Source organism: Aedes albopictus, chromosome 3, assembly GCF_035046485.1.
Source record: "Aedes albopictus strain Foshan chromosome 3, AalbF5, whole genome shotgun sequence".
NCBI classification, from domain to species: domain Eukaryota; kingdom Metazoa; phylum Arthropoda; class Insecta; order Diptera; family Culicidae; genus Aedes; species Aedes albopictus.
This window is the reverse complement of record NC_085138.1, coordinates 339791065-339812521: the sequence shown is the minus strand read 5'-3', so window position 1 is coordinate 339812521 and position 21457 is coordinate 339791065. Positions and strand designations below refer to the sequence as shown.

At 40.7% G+C, this 21457-nt stretch overlaps 1 protein-coding gene across 1 annotated transcript in view; it reads right to left on the bottom strand.

Annotated features, from left to right (window-relative positions):
- Positions 1 to 15590: 15590 nt before the first annotated feature.
- LOC134284301 (calcium/manganese antiporter SLC30A10-like) overlaps positions 15591 to 21457 on the bottom strand; it is a 365099-nt gene continuing 359232 nt past the window's right edge. Inside the window, exons 4-6 of the mRNA XM_062843100.1 lie at positions 16934 to 17065; positions 16690 to 16868; positions 15591 to 16601 (exon numbers count right to left, since the gene is read on the bottom strand). Coding sequence (XP_062699084.1) covers positions 16113 to 16601; positions 16690 to 16868; positions 16934 to 17065 — 800 coding nt within the window. The 3' untranslated portion in view covers positions 15591 to 16112. The remainder of the gene's footprint in view (positions 16602 to 16689; positions 16869 to 16933; positions 17066 to 21457) is intronic.

Here is a 21457-nt window from a genome sequence, read left to right as displayed (position 1 = left end):
GATATTGTAGCTTTCATTTGGTGCTTAGAGAACCCAAATCGGTTGACAGACAGCTGAGATATTTATTATGGTACCCTTGGTCAAAAATCTCTCAAAAAGTTAATCTTACTCCCAAGTACTCATTGAAAGATATCTCGGTAACCAAATGTCCAATCCTAATAAAATTGTATAGGGTTCTACTAGAATGTTGTAGCTTTCATTTGGTGCCAGGATAACCGAAATCGGTTGACAGACGGCCAGAATATTTATTATGATACACTTGGTCAAAAATCTCAAAAGGTTTAGTTGTATAAATCCTAAGTACTCTTCGAAAGATATCTCTGTAACCCAATGTCCAATCAAAATAAAATTTCTGGGCGATCTACTAGGATGCTGTAGCTTTCATTTGGTGCCGAAAGAACCCAAATCGATCGACAAACGGCCAACATATTTATTATGATACACTTGGTCAAAAATCTTAAACAGTTTAGATGTATGACTCATAAGTACTCTTCGAGAGATATTTCGGTAACCAAACGTCCAATCGAAAAAAAAAATCAATAGCGTTCTACTAGGATGTAGTAGCTTTCATTTGCTTCCAAGAGAACTCAAATCGGTTGACAGACGGCTGAGAAACGTGCGTGACTTTTTTTTGTAACGCACATACACACACACACACATACAGACATTTGCTCAGTTCGTCGAGCTGAGTTCATTGGTATATGAGACTCGGCCCTCCGGGCCTCGGATCGAAAGTCGGTTTTCCAAGCGGTATTTATACCCTTCTTATGGGTGTAAGAAGGGTAAAAAGGCTTTTCCTACATACATTCCATGATATTTTTGCTACTGTTTATTAAGCTCAAATATTACAAAGAGATAGTAGTTTTTATGCATTTGTAGCAATTGCATTTTCATGTATAACTAACTTGTGAAACCAAATATGATCATTAAAAATCTGTTGACAGACGGCTGAGAAATTTATTATGATACATTTTGTCAAAAATCTCTCAAAAGCGTAAATTTCATTACTCCTTAGTACTCGTGGAAAGATATCTCGGAAACAAAATGTCCAAACGGCATGAAATTTAATAGAATACTACTAGGATGCTGTAGCTTTCATTTGATGCTGAGAGAACTCAAATCGATTGACACACGGCTGATTCATTTATTATGAAGCATTTTGTCAAAGACCTCTTAAAAAGTTTAAGTTGTATTACTCCAAAGTACTCCCCGAAAGATATCTCGGTTACAAAATGTCCAATCGGAATGAAATTCAAAAGCGTTCTTCTAGGATGCAGTAGCTTTTGTTTCGGGCCTTAAGAACCCGAATCGGTTGATAGACGGCTGAGAAATTTATGGTGATACACTTTGTCAAAAATATCTAAAATAATTAAGTTGTACTACTCCCTAGCACTCTTTGAAAGATATCTCGGTAACCGAACGTCCAATCAAAATAAAATTCAATAGCGTTCTACTAGGATGTAGTAGCTTTCATTTGCTTCCAAGAGAACTCAAATCGGTCAACAGACGGCTGAGAACCGTGAGTGACATGTTTTTGTAACATACATACACACACACACACACACACACACACACACACACACACACACACACACACACACACATACACACACACACATACACACACACGCCCATACAGACATTTGCTCAATTCGTCGAGCTGAGTTGATTGGTATATGTGACTCGGCCCTGCGGGCCTCGGATCGAAAGTCGGTTTTCCAAGCGGTATTTATACCCTTCTTATGGGTGTAAGAAGGGTAAAAAGACGATCAAAACCTCTAAGAGCCGTTAGATGACATTTTAGCATATAGGTGCCTTTGGAAGATGTGTTCAGAAATATCGACACCATATAGTTTGGACTTCATGTTTCGGGAGAAAATATGAAAGTTTGAAAAACAACCTCAAAATCCGTTTTTTGAACTTTTCCATGATTATATCGTAAAATTTCAACGTGATATGTTCTACAAGTTTGTAGATACTACTGGAATACACTATCTTGCCGAAGACACCAACTCTGTAAAATTGAAAATTGCTCCAGTAAACCAATTTTTTTGAAAATTTCTCACTATTTTCACTATTGAATATTTTTTGAATAGGCACTTTTTGGCAGCCGTGCTATCAAAATTTCAATGCTTTATTATGTCCAGAATAGACCAAAAGTGACTTAACAATCGGGTCTGATGAGGCACTTTGATTTCTGATGCTATTTTAATAGTCATTTTCCAAAGAAAATATTCACAAATTTCATACAAATCAATTAATACAAACTGAAAACTCACGAAAACTTCTCGACATTAATATTTGTTAATCCAAATAGTATTCTTGTTGAAATAGTCTACATTTCTAACACTGTGGTTGACTTTACATTAAATATGCGACAAAAAATATCGCTTTTTAAATTTTTAGATGAGTTTTTAACAGTTTTTAAAAACTGTGTTTTTTATCTAATTTTTTATTGTAATTCCCAATGCATTTGTTTATGTTAAAATGCATACATTGATCAATCAACTAAAACAATGATAACACTTTTTTTTTCTTTGCTATGTTAACATTATAATTTCGGTTAAAAAACTAAAAAAAGGCGAAAATATAATGAATGCCTCTACAAGTTTTGTGTTGAAAATAAAAAAAATAAAATAAAACGAGTGAAACATTACACAGTGGGAAAAATCGACCCAAAAAACGGATCTTTTAACGCCGCTGGTTTCGGTACGTGAAGGTGACCATTTCTGACGTAAAAAAAATACGGGAAATCGTTTGGTGCTAAATTCATTCACCGCACGGCTCGGGAAGTGGTCCATTTTGCCCCATTTTGCATTTTTTCATACATGAAGAGAATCAAAATATATTTTCAAATAACAAGCACGACTTTAGATCGTTGAAAATAGCTGCAGGTGTAATTAGAGGTTCATAGCAATCATAAAAATACATGAAAGATCCTTTCAAATGCTTATTTTGCCCCATATGCCCCAACAACTGCTGGAAATTTACACTTTTACCTAATCTATATATATAAAAATGAGTTTGAATTTCCTTTGAGGCAACAAAATTCACGAACGGGTGAACCGATCGGAATGACTCTTGCATGGTTTGATTCGTATTCATGGTGGCTGTGTTTATATGTACAAAAAATTACGAAAATCAACTAGAAAAGTAAGAAAATTGGAAAATTACTGATTTTCATGAGCTGGGAAGGAAATCAACACGATCGAAATGAAACCAATCTAGAGTGCGGTGACGTTATGAGCTTTACAGTTGTCAAACCACCACATGGCAAGACAACGTTTGCCGGGACAGCTAGTTATGAATAGATTTTTAATGTTACTGATTTGAAGTTGATTTTTTTGGCATAAACAAAAAGCGCTAAATCTATTATCACCAGAATCATCTTTGGGAGTTGTCCAATTTGCCCCATTTTGCCCTATTTCCATATAAAAAAGGATATTTAAAATGTGTTTATAAGAAACAGATATTGTTGGGAATGTTGAAATTAGGTTAAGGAACATTTGGCAGCTAAGAGTAATCATGCGCGTATATAAAAGATCTTTTTCCTATTTTACCCTACATGCCCCAAAACCTGCTGGATAATAACATATTTTGTATGGTTTTGTAATGTCACTGGTTGCAAAACATGAATGAGATAATTTTTGATATATACAAATGCGGTTTATCGTTTAATACTAGAATCATTCCGTGAATGGTACAATCAGCTGTCCATTTTACCCCAATTTGCTCTTTTGTTATGTAGTGAATTTATAATTAATTAAATTATTATCCCTTATTTTCATTGGTGCTGAAACCAATGTAATCGAAAATACAGTCATATATACATATATGACTTTTTCTATAACTTCAGCTTTCATGGGGAATTATGGGTAAAATAAGCATTTGATAAATGTGTTAAATATGAACAAAACTGGTTAAATAGGCCGTCTTAAAGTACCAATATGTATATATTAAAGATGCTACATTTAATCAGTTTTGTGCATGTTTGACACATATTAAGATTAAGATTAATGCTTATTATGCCCTCAATTCCCCACCAAAAGCATGAATTAGAAAAAAGAAAAATATTTTACCGGTTTTTTTTATTACATTGGTTTCAGTACCAGAAGTCGATTAATTCGGACATAAGCAAACACGAGAAATCAATTTATTCATGAGACGACAAAAAATCAGGCCAAATTGGGGTAAAATGGACATCTGTTTGTACATTCCCGTGAATGGTTCTAAAGCTAATCGATAAACTGTATTTGTATGTGTCAAAAATGATCAATGATTTCATGTTGCAACCATGATGTATGGTGATGTTACAAAACAATACAAAAAATGTGATCATCCAGCAGTTTTAGGGGCATGTAGGGTAAAATAGGGAAACTATCTTTCATATATGCGCGTGATAGCTGTTAGCTTCCAATTGGACCTATAACTAATTTCAATGTTCCTTAGCAGTATCTGTTTCTTATAAGTACATTTTAAATCTCCTTTTTCTATGAAAATAGGGCAAAATGGGGCAAATTGGACAACTCCCGAAGATGATTCTGGTAATAATAGATTCAGTGCAATTTGTTTATGTCAAAAAAATCAACTTCAAAACAGTAACATTAAAAATCCATTCATAATTAGGTAAAAGTGTGAATTTTCGGCAGTTGTTGGGGCATATGGGGCAAAATTAGCAACTTAAAGGATCTTCCATGTATTTTAATGATTGCTATGAACCTCTAATTACACCTGCAGCTATTTTCAACGATCTACAGTCGTGCTTGTTGTTTGAAAGTACATTATGATTCTCTTATTGAATAAAAAAGGGCAAAATGGGGCAAAATGGACTACTTCCCGTGCCGTGTGGTGAATGAATTTAGCACCAATCGATTTCTCGTATTTTTTACGTCAGAAATGGTCACCTTCATGCACCGAAACCAGCGGCGTTAAAAGATCCGTTTTTTGGGTCGATTTTTCCCACTGTGCATTGGTACATCACATTGAAATAGCCAGTATCTGTTAGAGATATTCTAGGTTGTAAATCTTACGTCATGATGAAAACTCTTCACAGATATTTTATTGAAATTGGTTATGTTGTTTGATACTCTTTAAAATTTTTTTTTATCAGTTTTCAAGAACTACGTCCGTTAGGTCGATTCCTGTCCATGATTTTCAAAATTCCTTGACAAATCCGCATCAAGATCACGGCTCGAATATGGATACTTTTCCGGAGGAGCCTTTAGTTTTAAGTTTATATTATAACGATTTTTTGAAAAGGTAAAAAGGTTTTGTGCCTTTTTGAGAAAGATTTCGTAGATGAGGAAATCACTCAAAGAGGCTTTTCCCGCTTTCAAAATTTGTAGTTCAAAATAAATGACACTAACAGTTGAAATAGTCTACATTTATTTAACTTGTTTTTTTTTATTCAGAATTACTACTTGGATGAGCTAAAAATAATATCGAAAGGTTGTATGAGATTTGTGAATATTTTCTTTGAAAATTACTATTAAAATAGCTTCAAATATCAAAGTGCCTTATCAGACCCGATTGTTAAGTCTATTTTGGTCTATTCTGCACATAATGAACCATAGACATTTTGACAGCACGGCTGTCAAAAAGGGCCTACTCAAAAAATATTCAATAGTGAGTTTTTAACTCATCTAAAAATTTAAAACCCGATTTAATCCACCTATGGTGAACAGAACCCTTCTTACGCTTATTAAAACTTTTGTTGTATTATTTGTATTTATCATATTTATTTTGTGTGATGGACCAAAAGTTCTAGAAAATATTGTGGATTTGGCATCTAGTGAATTGGTTTCCAAAACAGCATCATAGACCATGGACTAAAGTACCAGAAATGCCAGACACCTGCTAGAATCTTGTATGAAATTTTTAAAAAATAGCTTACATATTCTGGAATATTGTATCTTTTGTTATCTGCCAAAAGATCTTGAATCGATTAACAAATGGATAAGAAAATCAGCGAGATATACTTTGTCTAATATCTCTTAATCAGTCGATTAAATTAGCTCCGAAGTACTTGGTATTCATGGTTATGGTGCAAAAAGGACAAAAATTATATATCTACTAAGTTAATCAGTTTTGGCATTAGCTAGTTATTTTCGCTGTCCGGTTCTTGCATTTTCCCCACAATATATAAATTCAAAGCTTTCATTTAACATATTGTTAGTTTTCATAAAATTCCTGTGTAACAGCCCTGTTACTGCCCCTACTCGCATATCAGTCCCATTTGACTTTTCATCACTTTTGAGTTAACGTAAGGAATCATCATCATTTTCAACGTACTTTCAAACCCCATAATAAAAATTGCGGATTTTTATGTCAATGTGCGAAAAAATACCAAATCATGAGCGTCCCATATTGAAAGTACCCGCATTACAGTATGCGGCAGGAAAAAATGCGAAAGTGTTTTTCAACTTCAAACCTCATTTTCGTCCATTTGACATTAACCAATCTATGTTTCAACGTTCCATGATCTATAATAGGCTAGTTTTCTGAAAAGTTTATTAAAAAAAATTACCATTTTGGTCACTAACCTTTACAGGGCGGCGCCTGAAGATGAACACAACCAGAATTTTCAAACCGCAGAAAATCGCACAGGTCGCTAAATTTCGCATCTGATAAAACAAAATTTTTGATTTTCTCTACAATATCATCAAATATATGTACTTATTTCATCTGGTATGTGAAACTACATGGCTCTGGATCAGTGTGGTCTGGTTGTTCATCGAATTTGAGCTAATTTTGTTACTGTTATAGTCATTTTGTTTAATGACCATTGGGCGCGCAGTTTATTGATATCCGCTTATTAGGCCTTCATTATCACATGTTAAACATCAAATGTGTTCATTTTTATTTTTCAGTGCTAGAATATAGATATTGACTGATACACTGTCATGAAAAAATAGTCATATATATACCATATTTAGCGTGTAATAGTGCCTTGAACTTTTCGCATTTTTTCCTGCCGCACCCTGTACAGTCCCATCATGGATTTTTGTATCATGCAACACAAAACTGAACATATTTTTAGTGATCCTAATATTTTTCACAGTTCTGTATTCAGGTGCAAAGCAATCTGTGGGGGTGGAAGCTCAGGTAAAATATTATCTCCTGGGCGCCCATTAAAAACACCACCCCCGGCGAAGACTGGCGCTCGAGCCTAGCTATTTAGCACTGTAGTTGGAGGAAATGCCAATGCAGAACCCGTAGCTTCCGGGAAGGTAAGCCCAGCTCCCTGGGTTACTGGGTTGGTGTCAGGCCCTGCGAGCCAGCCGTAAAAAAGACTAGCACCGGAAAATCAACAAGAGAAGAATGCGAACCGATACCAATGGCGACGACCACAGCGACGAAAAGGGACTTGCGATTGGAAGCTCGGTACGTGGAACTGCAGATCTCTCAACTTCATCGGGAGCACCCGCATACTCGCCGATATACTGAAGGACCGCGGGTTCGGAATCGTAGCGCTGCAGGAGGTGTGTTGGACAGGATCTATGGTGCGAACGTTTAGAGGTAATCATACCATCTACCAGAGTTGCGGCAACACACGTGAGCTGGGAACAGCTTTTATAGTGATGGGCGACATGCAGAGGCGCGTGATCGGTTGGTGGCCGATCGACGAAAGAATGTGCAGGTTGAGGATCAAGGGCCGATTCTTCAACATTAGCATAATAAACGTGCACAGCCCTCACTCCGGAAGCACTGATGATGACAAAGACGCATTTTACGCGCAGCTCGAACGCGAGTACGACCGCTGCCCAAACCACGACGTCAAGATCATCATAGGGGATCTAAACGCTCAGGTAGGCCAGGAGGAGGAATTCAGACCGACGATTGGAAAGTTCAGCGCCCACCAGCTGACGAACGAAAATGGCCTACGCCTCATCGATTTCGCCGCCTCCAAGAACATGGCCATTCGTAGCACCTTCTTCCAGCACAGCCTCCCGTATCGTTACACCTGGAGATCACCACAACAAACGGAATCGCAAATCGACCACGTTCTAATTGATGGACGACACTTCTCCGACATTATCGACGTCAGGACCTATCGGGGCGCTAATATCGACTCCGATCACTACATGGTGATGGTTAAACTGCGCCCAAAACTCTCCGTTATTAACAACGTACATTACCGGCGACCGCCCCGGTACGATCTAGAGCGACTGAAGCAACCGAATGTCGCCACCGCATACGCACAGAATCTCGAGGCAGCGTTGCCGGACGAGGGTGTGCTCGATGTGGCCCCTCTAGAGGACTGCTGGAGTACAATCAAAGCAGCCATCAACAACGCAGCTGAGAGCACTACCCAACTAACAATCACTCATTTAACAAACACCATTATGACGAATTAATTCAACATAATGTTGAATAACATTTGAATTATTTTCACGTACAACCTATGTTCGGGTTTTGTTCACACAAATTTGGAGAAGTTATAAAGCATCATGTTGTGCACCAACTTAATTTTTTGTTCTTCAAAACGTTTTACAAATGTACAGGAAAGTTGTTATTCAGCTTTGGCAAAAATGGCTGAAAATAAATAAAATGCAAAAATTTTGAACTCTCACGAGAGTAATTATTGTTATTATAATGAGAACACATATTATGAAATAAGAATTACATATAAAATTACCTAAATCCGGATTAGAACTCGAGACCTGTCGATTGCCAGCCGCATGCCTTCCTATCTGCGCCATCCTAGAGATGGTGAGATGCAGCACCCAAAGCAAAACATAATCTTCCCATGACTCAATAATGGTCACTCCTGAACTTGTGTTCAGCAGTGGTGAATTAGCACAGCACGTGGTAATCAACTGAACAACGCCTTATACTTAACAACTGTTCAGCCCAAAGCACGTGTTTTCCATTCTGATTTCGCTGTCAGTATTTTTATCGCACGGTGAGAAAACTTGTATCGAATGCGGCCAAACAGTGTTGGTCCTTATTGAAGACATTGTCTCCAGATGTACTAATTGCGATATGAATATGTTTATATTTTTATTATTAAATATCGATCTTTAAAAATGTATGACAATATGTGGTGCGGTATGGTCTTGGACTTGGTGCATTCAGAGCATCTGTTCAGGTTATCTTCTCATGCTCAGTCGAAGATCCGTTAAGCAATTTTTTATTTATGCTTTTGTCATGGAATCTTGATGTTAAGTTCAATAAGGTGGGGGCTGGCTCACCAACACTTCCGGTCCGCTTTAGTGCTTTATGCATCATTGTGGCCAGGTGTTGTTCTAGTTTTTCCAACTGTATTGTAAAGCATGAGCGGTGATCCTTGGCATTCTTTTGTGAATTGGGGTACTCAGAAGGTTGATCGATCACCGATTATTGCTGACAGATGCAGTGGAAAGTTTGTCTTAATACGTATCAATCGTCTCTGACAAACGAGAAAAACGGACCTCACTGATTACCTGTCTCTGAGCCAAATTTGGTATAGAGTCTTCAGTCTCCGATTAATCGCTTCATGTTCGATGGAGGCTTTTAATCCAATGGGTTACATAGCCGCTATCCGAATGAAGAGAGTAATGTTCCGCGTAATATATCACAAAACAAAAGAGGTGCGGTATATTACGTGGAGCAGATATAGGTACTGAATTGGGTACCAGACCAAGTCCCTGCTGGGTGGCACGAAATAGGTGAGCCATAGACAATAGAATCGTCAATGTCGTAGGGCATAGTATGTGACTATTGTCGAAACCAAAAAAACTTTTAATGCCCAACCAAATCATTAGCAATATCAATTTGCTTCAAACGCGTTCCAGTGATAGGGTTAAGATTAGGATCAATTATTACAATACAATTTCACGTTTCAATATGTGTTTGTTTAGTAGTTTTAGAGGAAACATCTTAATAAGAAATTTTCTGTAGGTTCATAACTTGCACTCAACGAGTTGAATGTTATATTGCCTCACAACTGTAAGCAACATTATTACTCATTAATAAAAGGTTGTATCATCAATATGGACATAGACTTGCTGAACGAAACATTTGGCCAATTAACATCTTTCAGATATAAAATAGGTAGTAGGACAAAACTTTTATTTTTAAAAGTAGTTATCTATGTTAATGATAGAAGAGTAACGTAAAGTGATACCACCCGTTCCAGATCCAGAAACGTTTCACACTGAAAGAAGGTTGGAATGACAGTGTGAACAGAAGATCTGAACTGCTAGGTGTAGAAAGAAGTATGTTTATTTCCCCTCCCCTTCCCCAACACTCTGTAGAATTTTGATACAACTTCACGTAACTGTTTACTAATGCTGCTGGGCCGGAGGATATGAGCGGCCCACCTTGTATTTCTATTACATTTCACCAGACGAACTACACTTGAAGACGACAACGAGCGAGGAGGCCAAACCGATAAATGGATGATTGATAGTGATGACCAACGATCGCATCAACCCACCGTTGAGGACATCATGCTGGAATCGTCGCCCATGTCACATGAGTATCCTAACAAATTTTAATGACCCTCTCTTTCCCACGGTTGCTCCGGAGCTACATTGATTCATTAAAGACAAGCCAGTTTAATATTACACAATGGCATGTGAACATAAATAATTAAATAGCAACAACAATTGAATTCTCAACAATTAAGAACGGTAACGGTAGAATCTTCCATGAACAATGAAACTAAGTTTACTATCAATCAATCTGCTTTAAAGCTAATTTCAATTAGATTGACTCAAATTTACACCAAGAATAGCAATCTTTGTTCAATCAATAATCATACCAGTCGTGGGAAGGAAAAGGGTAAACTAACTAACATTAATCAGCCTTCTTTTACAGCCGCAAGAGATCATCCACAATCGAGCTAGTTCCCCTAACTCTCACTTCCTCCTTCCATCGGTAGTAATATTAATAATTGCGAGAATTCACATATCTTGTCCGTCCCATAGTTTCACATAACTGATTAGTGGATGACCTCTTGGCGAACCGCATCTGCTGTTTCTAATCCGGCATTAATTAACTACGTCACAATTCACTAATTAAATTATTTTTACAATTACAAGTTGGCTAACGAGCGTTTTAGCGGAATTAGATAATAACTACTAGACAATTCAACTTTAAGTTTACAAAAGCTTCAAAACTAGTAAGATGAGCTAAGTCCTATTAGTTCTAGTAATAGAAGCTCGGTACTAGTACTGGTACTACTGCTCGGCTTGTAAATAACTAGGTTCTATGAAAAGTAATCATAACTAGACTCTGTTACCATGATTGCATTGCAGAACGCCATTGATCTAGAAACAGCAGTGCGCAACGGATCTATTGTCTTACCAAAATGAAACACACACCGTCCCTTAAGGATCGGACACTTGTGCCGTAGGTGAAGGTCTAGTCGGCTAGACCAACGGTATTAGAAACTCACTTTTTATTAAGTCCAGAGTTTGTAACATCGTCGTGTTTCATCTAGTAGACGTATCGCTCAGCGGAGGGGAAAGCGCAGATAGGCAAAGGGGCCAGAGGATGCGTTGAGATTACAGAATTACAGAATTACAGAATCTTGATGTTAAGTTCAATAAATAGTGCATATGGATGTTTAGGGATACTTGAAATGTGTCGATTTCTGAATGCTGTTTGGTTATCTAGGTGACTGCAGGATCAATATTCAGTAAACACGACAGCATTGCAATGTCAAATGCATCGATCCAAGTGTTTCGTACAATCGAACTGCTGCGGAAGATAAAAAATATAATAATCAGGGTACAAGATATCTTGTTACATGCCTCATTTTTACGTTGATTACGTCTTTTGGCACTCAATGTTAAACTACATAATTCTATTCTGTTTTATTTTATGTGATTCGTTTAAAATATTAAGATCTTAGATCTATAATAACTTGGTACTCTAAACAGTTTTAGCCATGATTTATCCCATAATCCGAACAAAGTTCCTAGTCAAACTATGACGGGCTGAAGGCGTTTATTTGACAAGTGAAAAGCACATTGTTCAGGAGCATATGCTTATCGATACATCAGCGTAATAAGATGCAGACAAATGTTTTGTTAAACTCCTTTGTTAAGGAATCAATGCTTGCCGAATAAATTTCTTTTTAAACGTTTAAAAAGTGTTTTAATTTATCATAGTTGATACCGATGAGGAAAGTCGAACATTGACTACTTTCTCAATCGAAAAATCATTTAAACAGTAATGTGTAGGGCATAATTTTAGTTCAGCTATCATTACCATTATTAAGCAAGAATTCAGCAAGCTTGCTTGTTTGTGACTTGCAATTGTTAGTTGGGTATCGGGTACGTAGAACGGAGTCGACGAAACGATTGGTTCGACGAGGAGTGCAGAGCGGTTCTGGAGGAGAAGGATGCAGCGCGGGCGGTAATACTGCAGCATGGAACCCGACAGAATGTGGAGCGATACAGACAGAAGCGGAAGCAGCAGACCCGTCTCTTCAGGGAGAAAAAGCGCCGCCTGGAAGAAGCGGAGTGCGAGGAAATGGAACTGCTGTGCCGTTCACAGGAAACACGCAAGTTCTACCAGAAGCTCAACGCATCCCGCAAAGGCTACGTGCCGCAAGCCGAAATCTGCAGGGATAAGGACGGGAGCCTCCTGACGGACAAACGTGAGGTGATCGAAAGGTGGAAGCAGCACTTCGACGAGCACCTGAATGGCGAAGAGAATGTAGGCACGGCGGACCAAGGCAGCGGAGGAAATGACTATGTTGGTGCAGCAGAGGACGGGAACGAACCAACTCCCACGCTGAGGGAAGTTAAGGATGCCATCCACCAGCTCAAAAACAACAAAGCGGCTGGTAAGGACGGTATCGCAGCGGAACTCATCAAGATGGGCCCGGAAAAGTTGGCCACCTGTCTGCACCAGTTAGTAGTCAAGATCTGGGAAACCGAACAGCTACCGGAGGAGTGGAAGGAAGGGATAATCTGTCCCATCCACAAGAAAGGCGACAAGTTAATGTGTGAGAACTTTCGAGCGATCACCATTTTGAATGCCGCCTACAAAGTGCTATCCCAGATCATCTTCCGTCGTCTTTCACCTAAAGTAAATGAGTTCGTGGGAAGTTACCAAGCCGGTTTCATCGACGGCCGGTCGACAACGGACCAGATCTTCACCGTACGGCAAATCCTCCAGAAATGCCGTGAATACCAGGTCCCAACGCATCACCTGTTCATCGACTTCAAAGCGGCATACGACAGTATCGACCGCACAGAGCTATGGAAAATTATGGACGAGAACAGCTTTCCCGGGAAGCTGACTAGACTGATAAGAGCAACGATGGACGGTGCGCAGAACAGCGTAAGGATTTCGGGTGAACTATCCAGTTCATTTGAATCTCGATGGGGACTACGACAAGGTGATGGACTTTCCTGCCTACTATTCAACATCGCCCTGGAAGGTGTTATGCGACGAGCCGGGCTCAACAGCCGGGGTACGATCTTCACGAAATCCAGCCAATTTGTATGTTTTGCGGATGACATGGATATTATTGCTAGGACATTTGGAACGGTGGCAGAACAGTACACCCGCCTGAAACGTGAAGCAGCAAAGGTCGGACTGGTGGTGAATGCGGCTAAGACAAAGTACATGCTGGTAGGTGGGACTGAGCGAGACAGGACAAGCCTTGGCAGCAATGTTACGATAGACGGGGATACTTTCGAGGTGGTAGAAGAATTCGTCTACCTCGGTTCCTTGCTAACGGCTGACAATAACGTGAGCCGTGAAATACGAAGGCGCATCATCAGTGGAAGTCGTGCCTATTATGGGCTCCAGAAGAAACTGCGGTCAAAAAAGATTCACCCCCGCACCAAATGTACCATGTACAAGACGTTAATAAGACCGGTGGTTCTCTACGGGCACGAGACGTGGACGATGCTCGAGGAGGACATGCAAGCACTCGGAGTTTTCGAGCGACGGGTGCTAAGGACGATCTTCGGCGGCGTGCAGGAAAACGGTGTGTGGCGGAGAAGGATGAACCACGAGCTCGCTGCACTTTATGGAGAACCCAGCATCCAGAAGGTAGCCAAAGCCGGAAGGATACGGTGGGCAGGGCATGTTGCAAGAATGCCGGACAACAACCCTGCAAAGTTGGTGTTTGCTAACCATCCGGTTGGTACAAGAAGGCGTGGAGCGCAGAGAGCACGATGGGCGGACCAGGTGGAGCGTGATCTGGCGAGTGTTGGGCGTGACCGACGTTGGAGAGCTGCAGCTGCAAATCGAGTATTATGGCGGCAAATTGTTGATTCAGTATTATCATGAATTTGATGTTAACTAAATAAATGAAATGAATGCAATCTGTGAAAGTTTCGAGTTGATCGAAATATTTTTCAAGTTATGTCGATTTTTCAAAGTTTTATATGGGAACGAGTTGTCCAAGTTCAAACGCTGTTTTCTTAATTCCTACTTTTTGCAAATGGGACTGTTATGCGAGTGGGGGCAGTGTATATTCAATCAATTACGCGAAACTGTGACATTGAATGCTTAGGATAGGTCAAGGAAACACATTTTTGAAGTAGATACTATTGGAACAATAATACTAAAATGACAATTCGTTTCTGTAGGTATAATAGCGACCGTTTTAAGACATCTAGCATTGATTTGTATTTCGTTTTTAACGAAAGGTTGTTCCATGGACACGCTCCGTGTATTAGAACGCTACGTCGCAGCTGTGTCGAATGGGGTATCCTACGTAGGATTACGAAGAACCGTCTATGTTGCATTTGTCCCTGCTGTAGGTATAGTTGAAGGCAGTGTTGGTAATAGTTGGTAACGAGTTGCAAAAGTAATGTTCATAATGCAACTCAAATGAATTGCATTATGAACATTATACAACTATTTTTCATTATACAACCCATTTCAGTTGCATAATGAACCAGTTCGAAAAAAATTGTAATTATGATACCAAAATGAGTTAGATGCATATTAAAGCATAGTTTTTTTTTCAAATTCATATAAAAATGTGAGCCTACGGGCAGCTTAAAAACACATGTGAATGTTATTCATTTTTTGTGCCATGGAAGTTTGTCAACATTAGTTGTCCGTGTAGGGGAGCGATGGTTTAAAACGGTCGGCAAACAGTGCCAAATATCCATCTATTAACTGGATGCACAATAACAAACGCTGATTAGACCGGTAGTCCTCTATGGGCACGAAGCATGGACGCTACGTGCAAAGGACCAAGGGCGCGATGGTTGGCATTTTCGAACGGAAGGTGCTGCGTGCCATCTACGGTAGAGTGCAGATGGATGACGGGACTTGGAGAAGGCGAATGAACCACGAACTGCATCAGCTGCTAAGCTATAAGAGATCCAACCATCGTCCAACACCACGAAAATCGGGAGGCTACAGTGGGCGGGTCACGTCATCAGGATGTCGGATAGCAACCCGACTAAAATGGTTCTCGAGAGTCATCCGACCGGTACAATAAGAAGTGGTGCGCAGTGGGCCGATCAAGTGGAGAACTGGAGCTAAACAGCCATGGACCGAGCAGAACGGAGACGACTTGGTACTATGTACAACAGAGGTCACTCAGGCCTTAGTCTGACGGGTGAGTTAAGGTAATCAGGCAATGATCAGGGACGTTATACGTGTAAATGATAACTGAGGCATACTTAATAAATTCGTTTATTCTCTTCGTCATCGCTTAGTTTAACAAATATTTTTCTTACATTATAGGTATTATGTAACACTAAGCCTAATGATCGGTTGAAATGCATAACAATGTTTTAAAAGCATCTAAAATAAAAACTGGTTCATTGTGACAGTCGTAAAACTGTTCCTTAATATCAGGACACAATATGATCGTAGGATTGATCTCACTCATTTTAACATTTCGTTTTCTCTCCATCATATGGCTTAAGGCTTTGATCACACAAATTAGGAATACCTTTACAATATCTTAACGCTACTTTGTTAGGATCCAGAGTTCTTCTCCTTCCGCTTCGCCCATCTTCGATGTAATATCTTTCATCGTTTCTTTTTTGGTCGTTAAAAAATAACGAAAAATCCCTGTCGAGGAAACAGTTAAAACTTAAAAACTCACTTTGAAACTACAATAAGCGTAACGGATTTTCTTCGACTGTGTTGACTTCCGATTCGGTCAGTCTTATTGGTTCTTTGTACTTCGCACACTAGTAGCGTTGCTTGTCGGTGTCTTCGCGGGTTTCATCGCCCTTTGAAGACACCGCCGCACTAGTGGAGTTGTTGGCTGGGACTTGAGCTTCGTTTTCGATGGCCAACGTGGGGCTGCTGATGGTTTGAGTGATAGTGGGGATGATGTCCTTCGCACCACTGGTTCCAGCTTCCAGGTGGGGGTGGACCTCCATCGCGATCTGTTCGATTTTTTCCTTGGAGGCGGAGTTGGATTTGGCGGCAGAGGATTTCTTACCATCGTCCTTGATGATTCTTTCGCAACAGTGCTTCTGGAGACAAGCCTCCTGACGGCACTGCATCAGGCACGAACTAGTGGAGGTGTTGGCGGGTGTGGAGGACGTGGTGGTTGGGGATGTTAATAGGGGCAGTTCCGGAAGCTTGGTTTTGAATTCTGGCTGGATGGTCACCTTGCTGATACCTTGGTCGTGGAAGAAGTTGATCACCATGTCGTTGATTTCCGGGTATACCTAGAACAATACATGAAATACGTTGATCAGAAAAGTTATGGGCCCAGATAGTTGTTAAACATTTGTAGTGTTCTAGTAGGTAAAATACCTTATGATCCTCAAAAATTATGTGTGCCGTAGCGACGTACTTCTCGCCACTGAGCTGCCAGATGTGCAGGTCGTGAACGCTCACCACGTGCGGGAACGTTTTCAGCAGCGACTGTTCGAATATTTCTATGTCGATCGTATTTGGAATGGTTTGTAGGAGAATCATGCCAGATTCTTTCACTGGAATAAAGCAGACAAAACAGGTTAATTTTTTCTCCAATTCATTACAGAAACCATCCACTCACTGTAGGGGTAGCTCAGCACCATCAGAACCACGCAAGACATTATCGAGCACAGCGGATCGACAAACTTGGACGTATCTTCATCTTCGTTGGTGTAGTGGACGATCGTGGAGCACACAATGACGAAGATTGTACCTGTAGAGTGAAAAATAGATAGACAACACGACAATTACCATCAATTTGCTGACTAAATTGAGTCATGACACGGTCACCCGCGTGCGTTGGAAAATCGGGTTCATTTAAAATCCGGGAGAACGATTTGAAGGTTATTAAGTTCATTGTTCAAAGAGTTTAAACCCTCAATTTCTGTAACATGAATAATGTGGTGCACACCTCAATATCTGGTCTTATCACTGGTTTACTTCACTCCACAATTTAACTTTAGCACATCTGATCTACTACACGATCGCCGAACTGGAGGATGGCCGCCCACCGCAAGTACATCGACCTTTTTTTTTGGTGGACTTTGCTCGGGTTACGCCAGCGTCTGATCCCCATGTTACGGGCCGCTGATCAACGTCCGAGTGCCAGGGAAGGCCTCTAAGTTCAACTGTGCACTATGGTCCTCCGGAAAGTAGGGGGTTGGTGTCCGGCCCTACGAGCCAGCCGTAAAAAAATATTGTAACGGAAAATCAGCAACAGAATAATACGAACCGAGACCCACGGCAACGACCCCAGCGAACAGAATGGACTTGCGATTGGAAACTCGGTACGTGGAACTGCCGATCTCTCAACTTCATTGGGAGCACCCGCATTCTCGCCGATCTACTGAACGACCGCGGGTTCGGCATCGTAGCGCTGCAGGAGGCCTATCGTGGCGTCAACATCGACTCCGACCACTATCTGTGCCCAAAACTCTCCATCATCAACAATGTACGATCAGTACGGTACCGGCGACCGCCACGGTACAAGGTAGAGCGACTGAAACAACCGGATGTCGCCTCAGCATACGCGCAGAATCTCGAGGCCGCGTTGCCAGACGAGGGCGAGCTCGATGAGGCTCTTCTAGAGGACTGCTGGAGTACAGTGAAAGCAGCCATCAACGACGCAGCCGAGAGCACCATCGCGTACGTGGAACGGAATCGACGGAACGAATGGTTCGACGAAGAGTGCAGAACGGTTTTGGAGGAGAAGAACGCAGCGAGGGCGGTAATGCTGCAGCAAGGGACTCGACAGAATGTGGAACGTTACAAACAGAAGCGGAAACAGCAGACCCGCCTCTTTCGGGAGAAAAAGCGCCGCCTGGAAGAAGCGTAGTGTGAAGAAATGGAACTGCTGTGCCGTTCCCAAGAAACACGGAAGTTCTATCAGAAGCTCAACGCATCCCGCAAAGGCTACGTGCCGCAAGCCGAAATCTGCAGGGATAAGGACGGGAGCATCCTGACGGACAAACGTGAGGTGATCGAAAGGTGGAAGCAGCACTTTTACGAGCACCTGAATGGCGAAGAGAATGTAGGCACGGAGGACCAAGGCAGCGGAGGAAATGTTGGTGCAGCAGAGGACGGGAACGAACCAACTCCCACGCTGAGGGAAGTTAAGGATGCCATCCACCAGCTCAAAAACAACAAAGCGGCTGGTAAGGACGGTATCGCAGCAGAACTCATCAAGATGGGCCCGGAAAAGTTGGCCACCTCTCTGCACCAGTTAGTAGTCAAGATCTGGGAAACCGAACAGCTATCGGAGGAATGGAATGAAGGGGTAATCTGCCCCATTCACAAGAAAGGCGACCATTTGGAATGTGAGAACTTCAGGGCGATCACTATTCTGAATGTTGCCTGCAAACCCAACTAACAATCGCCAGCCGCAAACAAGCATGCATGCTGAATTGTTGCTTTATAATAGTAATAACAGCTGAAGTAAAATTATGTTGTACACATTATTGTACAAATGCTATTTCATTTGAAAAGGTAGCCAATGTTCAACTTTTCGTATTGGTAATAACATTGATGATTTAAAACACTTTTCAAGCGTTAAATAAGATTTTTATTCGACTCGCAGTAATTCCTTTACAACATAGTTTAACAAGACCTTTTTTCTGCTTCTTGATAAGTTCATGTAAAAATTAGCACATGTATCTGTATAATGTGTTTTTCACAAGTCAAATAAGCGCTTTCGTTTCATCATATTTCGACTCAGAGTACATGATGAAAAACACGTGAACAACAGCTGAACGAGCAGCTGAATGAATCTGTTCTTCAGTCGTTAATCATAATGTCTGTGCTAGTTCACCACTGATGAATAGGAGTCGAAGTCTGATCATTATTAAACCACGGGAAGTTTATGTTTTGATTTGAGCGCTGCAATTCATCATCTCTAAGATGGCGCAGATAAAAAGGCATGCGGCTGGCAATCACCGGGTCTCGAGTTCGAATCTGGATTTAGGTAAATTTATGTGTAGTTATTATTTCACAATATTTGTTCACAGCATTAAGTTACAATCATAAAGTCTCGTGGAAATTAAAAAATTTTGCTTTTTATTTATTTTTAATCATTTTTGCTAAAGCTGAATAACACCTTTACTATATAGTTGTAAAACGATTTAACAACAAACAGTTCAGTTTGTACACGACACTATGCTTTATAGTTTCTCCAAATTTGTGTGAACAAAACCCGAACAAAGGTAGTGCCTGAATATTATCCAAATGTTATTCAGCCACAGACAATGCTCACGCTGACAGACAGACTGACAGACAGCGTCATGCTGAATCAATTCGTCGTAAAGGTGCTTGTAAAATAAGTGATTGTTAGTTGGGAAGTGCTATCCCAGATCATCTTCCGTCGTCTGTCACCGAATACGAATGAGTTCGTGGGAAGTTATCAAGCCGGCTTCATTGACGGCCGGTCGACAACGGACCAGATTTCACCGTACGGCAAATCCTCCAGAAATGCCGTGAATACCAGATCCCAACGCATCACTTGTTCATCGACTTCAAGGCGGCATACGACAGTATCGACTGCGCAGAGCTATGGAAAATCATGGACGAAAACGGCTTTCCTGGCAAGCTGACTAAACTGATTAAAGCAACGATGGACGGTGTGAAACACTGCGTAAGGGATTCGGGTGAAATACCCAGTTCATTCGAATCTCGTCGGGCACTGCAGCATTACCGCCCGCAATGCATCCTTCTCCTCCAGAACCGCTATGCATTCCTCGTCGAACCAATCGTTTCGTCGACTCCGTTCTACGTACCCGATAGTGCTCTCGGCTGCGTTGTTGATGGCTGCTTTGACTGTACTCCAGCAGTCCTCTAGAGGGGCCACATCGAGCACACCCTCGTCCGGCAACGCTGCCTCGAGATTCTGCGCGTATGCGGTGGCGACATCCGGTTGCTTCAGTCGCTCTAGATCGTACCGGGGCGGCCGCGGTACTGTACATTGTTAATAACGGAGAGTTTTGGGCGCAGTTTAACCTTCACCAGGTAGTGATCAGAGTCGATATTAGCGCCACGATAGGTCCTGACGTCGATAATGTCGGAGAAGTGCCGTCCATCCTGTTAAAACCTGTCATTTTCGGTTTTAGGAGAATAGGGAAACACGCAGAGTGTTGTTGCTAGTTAAATCATAACTGACTAAATCATTTATTGATACTCATATCTTTGTCTCATACCACTCATTCTCAGTATCTCAATTCGAGACCAGTACAAGGTGACCATCTCATTTTCAGAAAGTGGCATCTTGGCCACAACAACTCCTCTTCCCTTAAGTATTAGGTTCACAATAAAAGTTCACAATTTGTAATTATAACATAATTATAGCTTATACAATCAGAACGCGTTTTACGCCAGGTGTTCCCAATTTCAGAAAAAAACACCGTCTTGTGAGTTGCTATTAAGCAGCTACAAGGCTGTAATTTATTAAGTCAATCATTAATAATGTCTTTGGGTAAGTATGAGGGGCTTCTTACAATTTCAGTGTTTTACTGCTAACTGCGGACAATCTACCGCGAAGGACAATCTTATCGACGATCATCAATTAACGGGAAATCTACAGGTGTTCATATGATTCAAGGTTAAGGTGAGTATAATGTTTTCATTTCAGGCAAAACGTACCCTAAATTCAGCTTTAATTCACGCACGACTACTAATGAGCTACTTAGGAATCCAATATTTAAACTCTACAAACGTATGTAATTAAAGAATTCATTAATACAGTGTTAACATCAGTAAATTTACAAACTCACTTCGAAAAACCAACTATTGCAACAACTCACTCGTGGATATAGTTCAATATTATTGCTGATTCATGATACAGGTTCTGATAAACGAATTCTGACAGTGACATACGAATTCTGTCAACCCGCATCTTTACACCGACTCGTCCGAGGGAACCTCTCTGCGTGCCGCAACGAGGGGTACCGCCAACACCAGGTATGCAATATTTTTTGCATATTTTTTTGAAAACCTCAACAAATATTGTCATTTGTTTCCATTACTTTCTTTTCCTCTAATCTAAACGCCAATGTTACTCTTTCCTCCCATCGAAAAAAAAAACTGGGTACATAAAAATAACCGTAACAGTATTTGTCGA